Genomic DNA, 13,831 nt, shown 5'->3' with positions numbered 1-13,831 from the left:
TAGTTTACAAACAAAATTACCTAAAGTGCTGTGTTTTGTTCATAGTGCACCTTCCCCATGTTGTGCCCAGAACTGTCAGGTGCAACACTGCATCTCCAGTATGGTGTGCAAAGAAATACTCCTGGATGTCCGTTGTAAGTACATGAACTCATAAACTGCTGACTTGGTCTGCAGGGTCAAGCCATTAGCCTTTTCAGCCTGTGTATGGCCAACTTAAGTCCCATGAACTCCATCCATCTCTCCAAATGTACATTGATAAAAAAAAAAGGCTTGATACAACTGCACACCTTAAATTGCAATATTGTGGCGAATTGGAACTGTGACAAAACTGGCGGGGGGGGGGGTTAGTTCTGTCCACCAGGTGTATAAAGTGGGCAAACGGTAAAAGGGGAATTATATAAAATATGCACCCAGGTCCTTTTGACCCCACTAATGGGGCTTCATTGGATCTCCCTGAGTTTCTCCAAAACTTAGAAAGTGCCATGGTGCTTGGGTAGCATGTGACCACCTGGTGATCAAGATGCTCTCTCACTTACACCCTGAATGTTCTGTCTGGGCCAGGACTGGATTGAGAATTAAAATAGGCCCTGGCATTTCAGGTACACAGAGGCCCAATCAGCCCACTCAGAGGCCCAAACAGCCCCCACCAGCCCACTAAATACTGACTTTCTATGGCACCTTATAGTAGCCCCTCTGGCATTTGCCAGAGCCCACAGATTTCCAGTCCGGGCCTGGTCTGGGCCCACTGAGCTCCTATATACTGTACCTGTAGGTCTAAGAGGTACCAGATAGCCTAGGGCCCCACTAGAAATTAACCATGTAAGCATAGGTACTAGGAAAACCCCAAAAAGGATAAACTTGTAGGTCACTTTTCATCAGCCAAGCCATTAGAGTTATTAATTTAAATTTAATAGAAGACGTTCACAGCACACAATATTCACAAATAGAAATAGATACACATACAGTGCAATAAAGAAAATGTAAAAAATATTCAAAAACTACCACTAACATCCCTGTTGTAAGAAACGGCAAATGGCCTCCGAGGAAGTAGAGGTTTATTTTAATCCTGGTTTTGGAAACACAGGGAGCCCTTGCTTCCTCTGCAGAGGCTACTTCCCCAGGGATGATGGAAAATTCCTGAGCCACTCAGATGGGGCTAACTAGGCTCTCAGAACATTTTGGACAATCCGCCAATTACGTTCCCTGCCTGAAGGTTCCCACAAGGTCCTCAGAGAACAAACTAAAAATGGCTCCCAGGTGTATATATCGACACCCTCTGGAGGGGGGGGGGGCAGAGGTAGAGACATAGGGACCATTTGCAGCAAAGAACCATAGAACAGCAGAAGGTAATGAATCTGTACAGAACCTGCAATGTCTACCCCCCCCCCCCTTAAACACACAAAAGTAATATAAATTGTCACAGGAACTTTGTAAATATTCCAATGTTATGTTAGACTTAATCCAGCCTATTGAATTTAGCTATAACCTGCAGTTGCATTTAGAATTATCAGGGAGCCTGATATCATGTTATATAATTTCTCTTAATCACAGAGTTGCACTTTCTTATCTTTTAAGTCTGATGGACCAAAGATTCCTTTCAATGTATCCCCCCTATGGTAGCCAAACAGTTAAATTTGAGAAAACAGCCTATTTCATTTTTTTGTGAAGTGGCCAATATAATTTTTACAGTGATTCTGGAGCTTAGACAACATTATTGGGATAAAAGTGTAAAGGCGCAGGGAACTCTCAGTAGTAAGCATAAGTTTGTGTTTGACATAGTGGCGCAACATTGATATGGTCAGCTATATCTTGGGACTCAATAGGAGTTTGTGCTCAACTTGTTTTACTTCTGATTACGTTTCATTAATCATGGCCTCTTCGTATAAATCTGCATGCTAAAGCATTTATTTTTATTTTCAGTTAATTGGGTTCTTATAACCTACTAGCCTTTTTTTAGACTTTTTGAAAAACAGGTCATATTTTAGGTCATATTTATGCAGAAATATTGGAAGTTCAAAATGGTTCACAAACTTTTAATAACCAATGTATCTGGTATTTCATGATTTAAACAAGGCAATCTGAAATTGAAATTCATGTCACATTCTACCTCAGCTAATTCTAAGCTCTATTAAAACAAATCTACTAGTCAACTAAGAAGTCTACTCCATTGACAGTTTTAGATTTTGCCCTGTTTAGTGCAAGAACAAAAACCATACATATTCCTAATTAATAATAGGCAGCACAAGCCATGTTCATTGTGCTAATGTTGAAAAAAGGAGTTTACTGCCCCATTACAATTGTTTATCTCGCCTTTCTTTAACTGCTTTATTCATTGTTAAAGCCATTGTTATGATCTCCCTCATCACTTCTTATTAGCTATTCTTTTGCATTTCTTCTTGTCCTTACTTGCTCTATATTAAGCTCTGCTGTTGCTGGTTTCTGTTTTAGATTTCTCTTGCCTGTTCCCTATTATTTTTCTCCTTATGTGCTCTTTAGCACTACTTTTCTGTAGCCCCTCTTTTATATTTACATTCTTTATCATGTTTTTTTGTTATACAACTAGGGAGTCTCTAAAATGTAAAATTCTAAGCTTTATTTGGCCATATTTAGTTGCCCCCCCGCAAAAAAATTTTTTGGAGAATATGCACCATTCACATGTTCAAATAATACCATTTTTTAAATAGATTTAAATACACTACTACATTTAAACTGTTTTTCTGGCCTCATTTAAACAGCTTAAAGGAAAAGGAAAGATTCCTTCTCCTTTAGGAGGATATCATTCAATAAATGTTTGAAACTGAATGCATGTTATTATTTATATGCCTCTATAATGTGCCTAAAATTCAATTGGATGTATCTTCATTTATATCTTCCATAACGACAAAATGTTACTTTCACTTTGAATAAAATGTGAACAGAAGAAGGCTCATTTCTGCATTAATACATTCTGGCTTGTGGAACTGTTAGATTGCACTTTTATAAACTGCACATTATAATAATTGCTTGCACAAACTATTTCTTAAGTGATGTGTTTTTCCCTTATAAAGGAGAACTTTAAGATCAATTAATTTACATTAGCTCTTAGATTGGCTTAACAATCAATAAGGTTCAAGCTGGATTTTTCTCTGTTGAACCCCTCTCCCTTTTTTTACTCCAATCTGCAATTAGCCGCATTGCGTAAAACATCTGATTTCATGTTTTGAAAAGACATGAATGAGATTCACTATACAGAAATTAAATCACAACATCTATGTATGTGATGCTTATTGGGTAAACCTATACATATCTGCACATTTTGTGAACAAAATGGATTATATAAGGTTGTTTAAATAGTAAATCTACATGTCAGCAGTTTGGGATGGTCCTTTTCTATGTCTGTATCAAGGGTGTAATGTAATAAAAGGTTTGCTATAGTTCGTCACTCAGTAATCAAGTCACATATCGGTTAATATGCCTGTTGCTTTGCATCTTTTATTACATTTCTCCAAAAACAACTTTTATATAATTGGCTTGCTGAGATGGGAGTGGAAGAACTTGACTGGTCTGTGCATTTCAGTATTCTCAACCTAACTGAACAGCTATTGAATGAGTTGGAGAAAGCCAGGCCTGATTGCCTAACATAACCATGCTCATTTTATGTTGGATGAATGGAAGCAAATACCGGTATCATGAACATAAATAATTCAACATCTAATGGAAATCCTTTATAGATGAATAGCAAACAGAAGAAGAACAACCTTATATTAATACTTTTTGCTATAATGTGACTTAGTTGAAGATCAGATAACATATATGTATGTAGTTAAATTGTAAGCCCGTGGAATGGTCTGCACCCTGTGTTTCTCCTGCCGCGACCAGACAGTCGCGGTAAAAACTTAGTGTGCATGCTCCCATTTGCGGCCAGTCAGACCCTGACCCTTGGTCATGCTCAGGATAAAAAGTTAACTAACTGAACAGTGTGACCCCCCTTCAAGTTACTAAGATTAGCGTTACCCAGAGTAGTGGGTGTAGGTTTCTGAAACCCAATAGGGTACTTTATACACTCTGGAACTGTAAGGAGCCAAGCCTGAGGATCGAATTGGTGTGGTGGGGGTACAAAAAAAATTATTTCATATAAAAGACATACCTGTATTCAGTATCATAATGAATACACCAATGTTTTAATGTCCATTAGCAAAATGAAACCTGAGCAAACCTCTGATTTACAATTTTCTTTTAAACTAACAGATCAAAGACTTTCATAAAAGAGTCCACAAAACCCTTTATCTTAATTAAGTGGGCATTCATGTGGATTTAACTGTGCACAAATGGTTTTGTCTGCCTTTATCTGTGTTGTGTGTGTGTAAGCAGTGTGTATAAATTACACAGGACGTTCTAAAGTGCTCCTATACTTAAGGCCCCCATACATGGGCTGATAAAAGCTGATGACAGACCGAGTTGGCAGCTTATTTGCCCATGTGTGGGGCCATCTGACGGGCGTCCCCGATCGATATCTGGCCAATAGTGTAATAAGGATAGCTAGTGCACCTATAGTGAATCAGCACAATATAAACTTTAGTCATATCTAAGGCCTTCAACAGTATTGATTTGAAGCCTTTTGAAAATACTTGGTGTGATATATAGATCTTATATTCCTGCTGCTAGAGTTAGACACAAAAACGCACACACCTAGTTGCAGTGAGGTCTTCAGCTTCAAAGCTGTGTATTGTTTGGGAGAATCATTTTAAATAGATCGCACCCAGGCCAGAGACCAGGAGCGGTGAGTGACCGTTATACCATGAATTCATATTTAAATATCCTGATTTAAGCGAGAGGTTCGGGTCATTTGCACCCGGATCCACCTGGTGCAAGGGAGAGCGTAGCAGGAATTAAGCCTGCACATTATTACTAATAATACTGGAAGGTTAAAGGATTTGAGCGCTTCCTTAAGTGTATTTTTAAGCTTACAGGCTTGCCAAGACAATGCTAACAATGTAAACCTCAACATTTATGAGCAAAGTAAAAAGCTAAGGACCAAGGACAAACCTAAGTTACTTTTCTACCAACACTGGTGCAGCTAGAAAATGTTTCATGTACCTCAACTCTTCATAATGTATCATGCAGTTAGTTCTCTCTCCAAGTAAAAAGATTATGATCAAGGGCAATATTACTTCATTTAATAATTGTTTTCACTCCTTGGAATGAACACCTCAGACCCAGACTGTAAGTGCCCACGTTATTCACCTGTTTATACCTCATACAAACTGCTGAAGGGGCACCAGCATTGTGTCACTGTACATAGTACAGTGTGAGCTGTTCATCTTAGAGTGGTTCAGGTAGCTTTTCCTGTGCTTCCTGTGTGTTCCATACTCTGCCTTCCTTATGCTCCCTGTGTGTGTCATACTCTGCCTGCCGTATGCTCCCTGGATGAGCCATACTCTGCCTGCCCTATGCTCCTTGGCTGTGCCATACTCTGCCTTCCCTATGCATCCCGTGTGTGCCCTACTCTGCCAACATGTGTATGTCATACTCTGCCTGTGGGACTTAAGCATGGTAGGGGTTTGTTAACATTTGGAAATTGTTGTTAGGGGCTCCTAAGATGTTTTTATATGTACTGGGGGTACTGTGTTATCCACAAGAGAGGAGGCGGCATATGGATTTAAGGATATGTCGTAATATGACAACTATTTTCACATATAAGTTTTATCCCTGTAGCAAGCACCAACCATTTGCTTTGGTGTACTACCACTGCTAATATGGACATGGTCTTGTGGTAACATGGAGGTGGTTGAAAGCAGGCGTGGATTCAAAACAGGGAGTGGTTAACACTGGCTTCCATTATCGGCACTTCACCATGTAGGCCAGAAAAAGTCAGGCCCTCGGTATTACAGAATTTGGACCAACACTGCCTTTAACAGTTTTATTTCTCTGTTGACTTGTAAAATACAGTAATAATACTTTCAGAACTTCAACTTACTGCGCACACTTTTTTTGTTCCAAAAACCTTTTTTTCTCAATTTCTTTTAATAGCACTAACTTAAAATCTAGCACGTCTGGCATTCATGGAAAAATAAAATGCAAATACACAGGATAAGTGCATCAAGTCAGTAATAGTGGAAAAGAAATTCTGCTCTAAATACCCTGAAAGTGTTTACAACTTGTAATAAATCATCTCTGTGACTAATATGACTGCTTAAACTTCTCAGCAGAACAGTGTACTGAAACTCTAATAAATCCCAAGTTATGTAAACTAAAGTGATGTATGGTTCTCATTATGAAGTCTGTTCCTAAAATCTGCCTGCGTGCAGTAAACTGGGGAATTTGTGATGTACTTATCAGAACACGCATTTTTGCCAAGTGGTGGTGGGCTCTTTTAGAAAGTATATCTTTCTAGATAGATGTGTGTTTGTTTTGAAAGCCAGTGTGTGTGGAGTGAAGAGCACGCTTCAGCTGTGTTGTTTACTTGCTGAGCCAAGGCTGGTTTTGCTTTTTATCTTTGCTCTGCATTCCAGTTTTTCAACAGTGCTTATGAAAATGTCCGTCAGTCAATGTATTGAAAAGAAAAATAGAAAAAATTGTATAAATTGTATTTTTCTGAATGCTTCACATTCAGGGGTAAAGGTTTGTAGTAATGTTTCACATGGGGGAAGAAAGTTGCTGCCTTTGTTGATGGCCGTGGCCTAAGCCATATTGTTTCATTTATTGTCTGATAATGTTCCAAGCGCATTGTTCGTCCATTTTCACGCTCAGCTTCAGACTTTTTGTTTTTAGTTTATTTTTTTTCTAAACTTGATGAAAAGGCAAGTTTAAAAGATCTTTGAGATCTCAGATGCATTACCCTATTTGCCCCCTTCTCCGTGTTTAAAGCAGAGATTTAATAATGTTCATTGCACTTGATTGACCCTTACAGAAGAATGAGCTTTATGGCTCAAATAAAGGGCTGACGTGAATTCTTGCACATCTGGAAGGCCATCTCTCATAGACTTTATGTAAAGCAAATAATTCTGAAGGTAACTGAGTGGCATGAATCTATACTGGTGGCAAAACATTGTTGTTAGGTTTATTTAAATCGTGTAGTGTTTAGTGTTATATTGCTGTAATGTGCTTCTTTAGCCTCCTATATCAATCTTATTTGTGGCTTTGTAACCTTTTATTGTGTTTCAGAATATGTGTATTAATAATAATAATAGTACATTGTAAAAGAAATAACAACAGATCAAATTACATTGCACATACATTTCCAAAGCTTACAAATTTTATGTAAACTATTAATTATGTATTTAAAGTGCTTTTTTTAGTTAGGTTTTAGAAGGTATCAGTATTAATCTGTAGGAAAACAGGTTGGGTTTTAACCCCGCATAACTCATTTAGAAAAAGTGTAAAAGGAAAATCTTTTTATTCCAGTAAAACAGTAAAGCTACCATGTTGTCCACGATGAATTAATTTTTTAATGTTGCTGAACATACGTTATGATGTTACAACCATAGAGGCACATTTAAAATACTACTGAAACAATAACAAAACTGTCGTAAGCAACAGCAAGATTGCTAAAATAAATAGCACAAGCAATGTGCTTTCACACTTTCATATTAGAATGCACAAGAACTAATTGACTTAAAGCAGTGTGATTTTCGTCTAACAAGGATAAAGTACTATTCCCTCGAAGCAGGTACAATTATTTTCACTCATTGAAAGGGACTCTTAGTTTTTTTTTTTCTTTTATACCATTTAGAAAATACTGTGAAAGCGGTCAGTAGAAAAATCTTAAAGGGGGCCTGTCACCCTAAGAAATAATTCCAACTTCTTATCTATTGTGTTTGTGAAGCAAAATGAAAGTTTCTTACATTATATAAATTATTTAAAGCTTTGTTGTCACCTGCCTTGGAATTCACAACCATAGCAAGCAGGCAGCAGCCATTTTGTTTATACTGTTAAGATTTGTAACACCTTTAAAATCTTGTTTATGTGCCAGAATGGGAGACTTGATGCCCATGTCTATACACTTGCTACACAATTATAGACTGTGAGAAGGGAGAGGGAATGTGAGGAGGGCAGTGATGTAGGAAATGCAAAATAGAAAGTGAAAGTTATTCCCTGGCATAGAGGAGGGGCAGGCAATATATGATTGACAACTGAAATCGTTAAATGCATGTATAACAGGTATGGATGTTTTAATAAAAAAATGTATTTGGGTTTCATGTTTAATTTGATAATAACTTTTATTTTACAGCTTTTTAAGTCAGGGTGACAGTTCCACTTTAAGCAAAAATCCTTGTAGCATTACTGAAAAATCTCTTGTACTATAGTCATTCACACACAATGAACTGCCTCGTAGATATCTCCTGAAGGATGAAACAGCGCCACCTAAAACTCATCCTGGCTTAAACATAGTAAGTTAGGTTGAAAAACTACTAACCTCCATCAAATTCAACCATTTCAGTCTTTACGTTTAACCTGCCTAACTGATAGTTGATCAAGAGGAAGGCAAAAAAAAACAAAAAAAACCCAAACAGTTTGAAGAATCTCCAAATTGCCTCAGAGCCGGAATACAATTCCTTCCGAATAATTTGAGAGAGGAGACTGATCTAAAACTGAACTAAGCTCTCTTAATACCGAGGGTGTATTCCATCTGGCCCTGGCACCTTGTTCTCATTGCAGGACTCTTTTCAATCAGTGAAGAGGTCCACCTATAAGGCTTCAGTTCACTCATTCGGAATATAGGATATAAAATACAGTTATGACCCCCCACACACTCCCTTCAACCTCCTCCTATATTAACTTTTAAATCCTGCCTAACAAATAGACATACCCCTCCTCTTTTTCATCTGCCTCTGTCCCTCCAAAACAAAGTACAGCCGTTGATATTAACTGAAACACCAGTTACATCTTGTTTCCCCTCCAGCACTCCCATCTTACCAGTTAGACTCCTTATATTTGAAAACATACATTTAATACTGGTGCCAGTGTGAGAATACATGTGGTCCTCCCTGTGCTTAACAGTACCCCTAACCAAATTTCATCCCCTATTTTCCCTTACTATGCCCCCTAACTCATTTATCCCTCCACCCCACACCTAGTTTAATATCTCCTTCAACCCACTACCCATCTTCTCTTTCAAAGCAGCTGCACCATCATCCTTGAAGCTCAGCCCATCCCTGGCAAAGAGCCTATTGAGTAATCGTCCCAGCCATACATTAATCTGCCTAAGCTCCCACTGTCTACTTAATGTTGCTCGTGGCACATGTAATGTCCTCTCCCTCAACTTTTCTCCTGTTTTTTTTAAATCATTCTTGAGGACTTCCCCTCCTTCTTTGACTTTGTCATTGATACCAATGTGTACCAAGACCACTATGTCTTTCCTAGCCCCTTCCAATAATCTGCCCACTCCTTCCACCACATGCTGAACCCTAGCACCAGGCAAGCAGCAGACCGTTTGGCATGAAGGATCCTTGTTACCGATTACCCTATCCACCTTTCTAATAATTGAATACCCTATAACTAAAACATGTCTTTCCCTAAAACTCTTCCTCATTAGCCTCCACTGCCCCTTCGTGACCTACAGAAGGTGTGCAGGAGTCAGCTCGAACGAGCCAGCCTGCACATCACTAATTCCTAGGCATCGCTGACAAATACCTATACCTGGAAATCTATAGTATACAAACATTTTCTGGTTTAAAAAATGTTTCAAACATTAATCTGAATATTTGCAAGGATGACACAATTCTAGGCTAGGTTTTATCTATTTCATATAGCTATTTATTGTCAGATGTATTTCACTTTCAGGAGCTGATCTAAAGGAAAGAGCGAAAATGCACCCTAGTGAGGTTGGACCTTTTGTATCAAGAGCTCGAGCACTTATGAATGAATTTGGTAAGTTGTCACACATCATATATTTTAATGTGGTTTCAGTATTATTCTTTAAGTGCAGAAATATTTATTGATTGACTTTGGAAAGTCTATTCCAAACTCTAGATAGATAGATAGATAGATAGATAGATAGATAGATAGATAGATAGATAGATAGATATAACCACTCACGGAGTTACTTTTATTATTCTAAGACAATAGACTGATTAAAGAAAGTTTACTTACATTTTATTCCTTACTTATTATTCATTCCTTATTCTTACTTATATGGGTTTGGGATTGTTTACCAGAGACCCCCATCTATGCGCCCCAACAACAGTTAAAATATTCAAAAAAGAACAAAAAGGGCCTAACCGTACTAAAAATCATCCTAATTCAACTAGAGTTCCAATTATACATTTTGATCTTTATGGCATCAATAATTATGGATAGTTTATTAATTATTTGTCTAAACAAAGTACAATGTAAATTAATAGCTTCAATTTCAGATTAAAAGAAAAATAATGCGTGTTAACCCTTTCAATGCTGTTGACTGTACAATCTATGGTGCTGAGGCTAAAGTGTCATAGAGTCTACATTTCTGGTGATTTGATTTATGATGTGCTTATATTTATGTGGTGCTTAGATACCATTCATTGTGTTACAGTGTTAAAATTATGGCTCAAACTATAGATTCTTAATTAGAATTTCTGTAAGATATCAGGGACTCATTTACCACCAGTTCATATGGCCAAACATCAGAATAGCTTTACTCAGCAAACAAGGATTACAAAATGTTTATTGGTTTTCAGATACATAATTAACCTGTATAATAATGTCCTTTAAATAGTATTTTTCATTTCATCATGCTGGTTAGTAGAGTCTTGGGTATGGCTTCCTACCACTTGTTTATACTGCTTGTTTTCCCAAATCTCATTTCATGTTGACAAGATTCTCTAGTTATTTTTTAATTCAGCAAAAAACTAAACCACAGCAGTTACTCAAGCTCTCACAAAGGGAGAGACACTCCCTTTCCTTTTTATCAACAGCAGTTGCAGAAAGTATATGTATCCAGTTTTTTTACTTTATATTCAAAAGGTAACCAAATGTCTCAATTTATACAAGGGATATATCAAAGCCTCGCAGTATCAGGTAAAGGTTTTGTGCCATGATAGCAAGTTGATAAGTTATAGGGTAACATTTTGAAACTTAACAAAGGTGTTTGAAGTGGTGTGAATGTGAAAACTTTTACATAAAATCTTAACCTAAATCTTCAGCTTAACACTTTACTATAGCCACTACTCTTATAATGTAGCTACTACTTTATAGTGTACTTTCAGTCTTTCATTTTCTCTCTTTACTTTCTATGCATTACGGGGGTGGGGAGGGGGTATTTGCCTAGACCTCATGGAATTGTCTCACTCAAAATTTTTCAATAATATAACTATAAACATTAAAGATATAAAAATGATAGAGGTTATTAACCTTGTTTTCATATATAAAAAGAAGACCGAATTTCCCATCCTATTATGCAACTTTCAAGATTATGAAAATACCCCCCCCCCACACCTCTTGTAACGTTTGATGGAGATACACAGCATATTCTATACAGTACTATCTCTGGCTCAGGTACACAGTGATTAGATAGTGGATTGGGTTCATAGTTCTGTTTAAAGCTTAACCAATCAGAGCTGCTTTTAATCGGGGATGGTATAGGAGAGAATAAAGGTAACAGCAATGCAGTGTGTCTGGTCATTGGTGTGAAAATTCTCAAATTATTGGGATCCAATCAAATCTGGTCTTTCACACATCTGGTATAATTGTCTTGTAAAGTTTTGGGAAACAATAAGATCTCTTATTTATCTCAACAGTCAAGATTTAAAGTTTTACTGCGCTACTGTTTTACCAATTTGGCCATAATCAAAAATGCTCTCTTCCTACATTTCAAGTAGCAAAGCATTAAATCCCAAGAATGGAAATTTCCCACCCTCTCTACATTTACTGAATTGACTAGTCAGTTTGACACTTCACTTAACTGATTTCTCACGGTAACAGGCTTGCTGATAACAGGCTTCTTGTATTCTCTTCATATCATTTTAGGAATATAATTCATCAGTTTTGCTTCTCTCTTATTCTTTACCCCATTTGATACCCATTTTATGTTTTATATCTCAATTCTATTCTCAAAAATGTACTGAATGCCTTAAACACATTTCTATCTTAAGAAAATGCATTTTACTGTGTGTTTTATATCCCAGTCAAAATGACGCACAATGATAAAATTGTAATTTTCTCAATATCCACAATATAAACTATATGGCCTAGTGTATCCAGATACTTTCCAACATCTCATTCCCAAGGCAATAGTATCAATCTGAAGTTTATCCTCCTTTTCCAGATTTAGTGACCTCCATTCTTCTGGGGAGACTTTTCCTTAGATTTTGGAATATTGTTGGTGCAATTTGCTTTCATTCGACTGCAAGAGTATTTCTGAGGTTTGCAGTGTTGTTTGACAGTCTGGTGGTATTTTAACTCACCCAACAGGGATTCAAATGAGTTGATGTCAGGGTTCTGTGCAGGCCAGTCAAGTTCTTCTACTCCTGTCTCAGCAAAGTCATTTTTTACAGCCCTCCCTTTGTGCATGTGAGTTATTATGGTGCTTAAATAGGAAAGAACCTTTCCCAAATTGTTGCCACAAATTAGGAATTGTCAGAAATGCCACCTATAGCCTCTTAAGGCTATAGGTGGCATTTTTGATAATTCATAATTTGACCTCCTCTGAGGCAAATTGGAGAGGCTTCAGATGAGTGTTTTTCCACCTTCCTCTGGATCAACTAGTTACTAGTAGTTTTCATTTCATGCAGGTATTATTTAGATATAAAAATGTTGCAATTCATGGATGTGTCTTTTTTCCACCTAAGTTACTATGTTACTGTTTTATAAGTTACTACACCAGGGCAAACTTTGTGCAGTTCTTTACATTCCTGTTAGTGTTCTGCAATATGTAAAACTAAGACAACACATATTGCTAAGTAGCATAGAAAAGCTATGTTTTGGCAGAATCATAAGTTCTCAATGTTCTGAGAGTATGGTATGTGCTATAATTTTTTCATTATGGTATATTCTTTTGTGTTTGGGAATAATGATCGCATCCCAGATATAAACCTGTTTTCTCAAACCAAAATGTCAACCTTATTGTGGTTACTTAAAATGAAAAGTATGTTGCATTTAGCACAAACATGACATCAAGGACAGATGCTGTATTTAAATTTTGTTTGTTTTGTATTTTAAAGAACAAAGTGATTTCTACATTTCCACATTTTGTTAGGCAGATTTAGGTTAATAAATGGAATGTGCTGAATCCAGAACCCTGATCTGCATATTCAAATGTGAGAAAAATAAATAAAATGCATTAGTTAAAAAAAATATTGTCTTGTTCAGTTCTCCAGATCCATAGGGTCAGGACACACGAGCCTGAAGAAAAGTCGCCCCGAAGAAAAAGAGATTTGGGGCGACTAATCTCCCCGAATCTGCTAGTTTGGCCAGACCCATAAAGTGACTTTTAGGATTCAGCTAAATACAAATTGGATTGGAACAATTGAAAATATATATCAAAATCCAATAAATGTGGTGTTTCTTTTGACAGAGGACTCTGAGCAGCATTACTTTGAGGGCTTACTAGTGTATTCTGATAAAGCTTACTTAGTTTTAACCTTTCCATCTCCTTTAAGCAGTAGGGGTGTGGGACCTTTAGGATAAGAGGGGTTAATTGGTTGATGAGAGAAGGGTTTTAAACAGCTGTATAAAATCCTTGTTAGATATGAAACACAACCATGTTATTAATTTATTTAGGCGTTCATTGCACCTTGTAATTGGCACCATGTATTTAATCAAATGTGAAAATTCAAAAACAGGTATGGGCTCTTATCCGGAAACTCGTTATCCAGAAAGTTCCGAATTATGGAATAAACTTCTCCCATAGACTCCATTATAATCAAATAATCCA

General features: G+C 37.0%; 1 protein-coding gene across 1 annotated transcript in view; it reads left to right on the top strand.

The window, feature by feature from the left end:
* Positions 1-13,831, top strand: part of auh.S (AU RNA binding protein/enoyl-CoA hydratase S homeolog) — a 139,033-nt gene that overhangs the window by 18,967 nt on the left and 106,235 nt on the right. The window contains 1 exon segment of the mRNA NM_001096053.1: positions 9,763-9,849. Within this exon segment, the coding sequence (NP_001089522.1) occupies positions 9,763-9,849 (87 nt within the window).

This window comes from Xenopus laevis, chromosome 1S (genome assembly GCF_017654675.1).
Source record: "Xenopus laevis strain J_2021 chromosome 1S, Xenopus_laevis_v10.1, whole genome shotgun sequence".
Taxonomy (NCBI): domain Eukaryota; kingdom Metazoa; phylum Chordata; class Amphibia; order Anura; family Pipidae; genus Xenopus; species Xenopus laevis.
The sequence above is the reverse complement of the archived record's forward strand: the minus strand, read 5'-3'. Positions and strand labels throughout refer to the sequence as shown.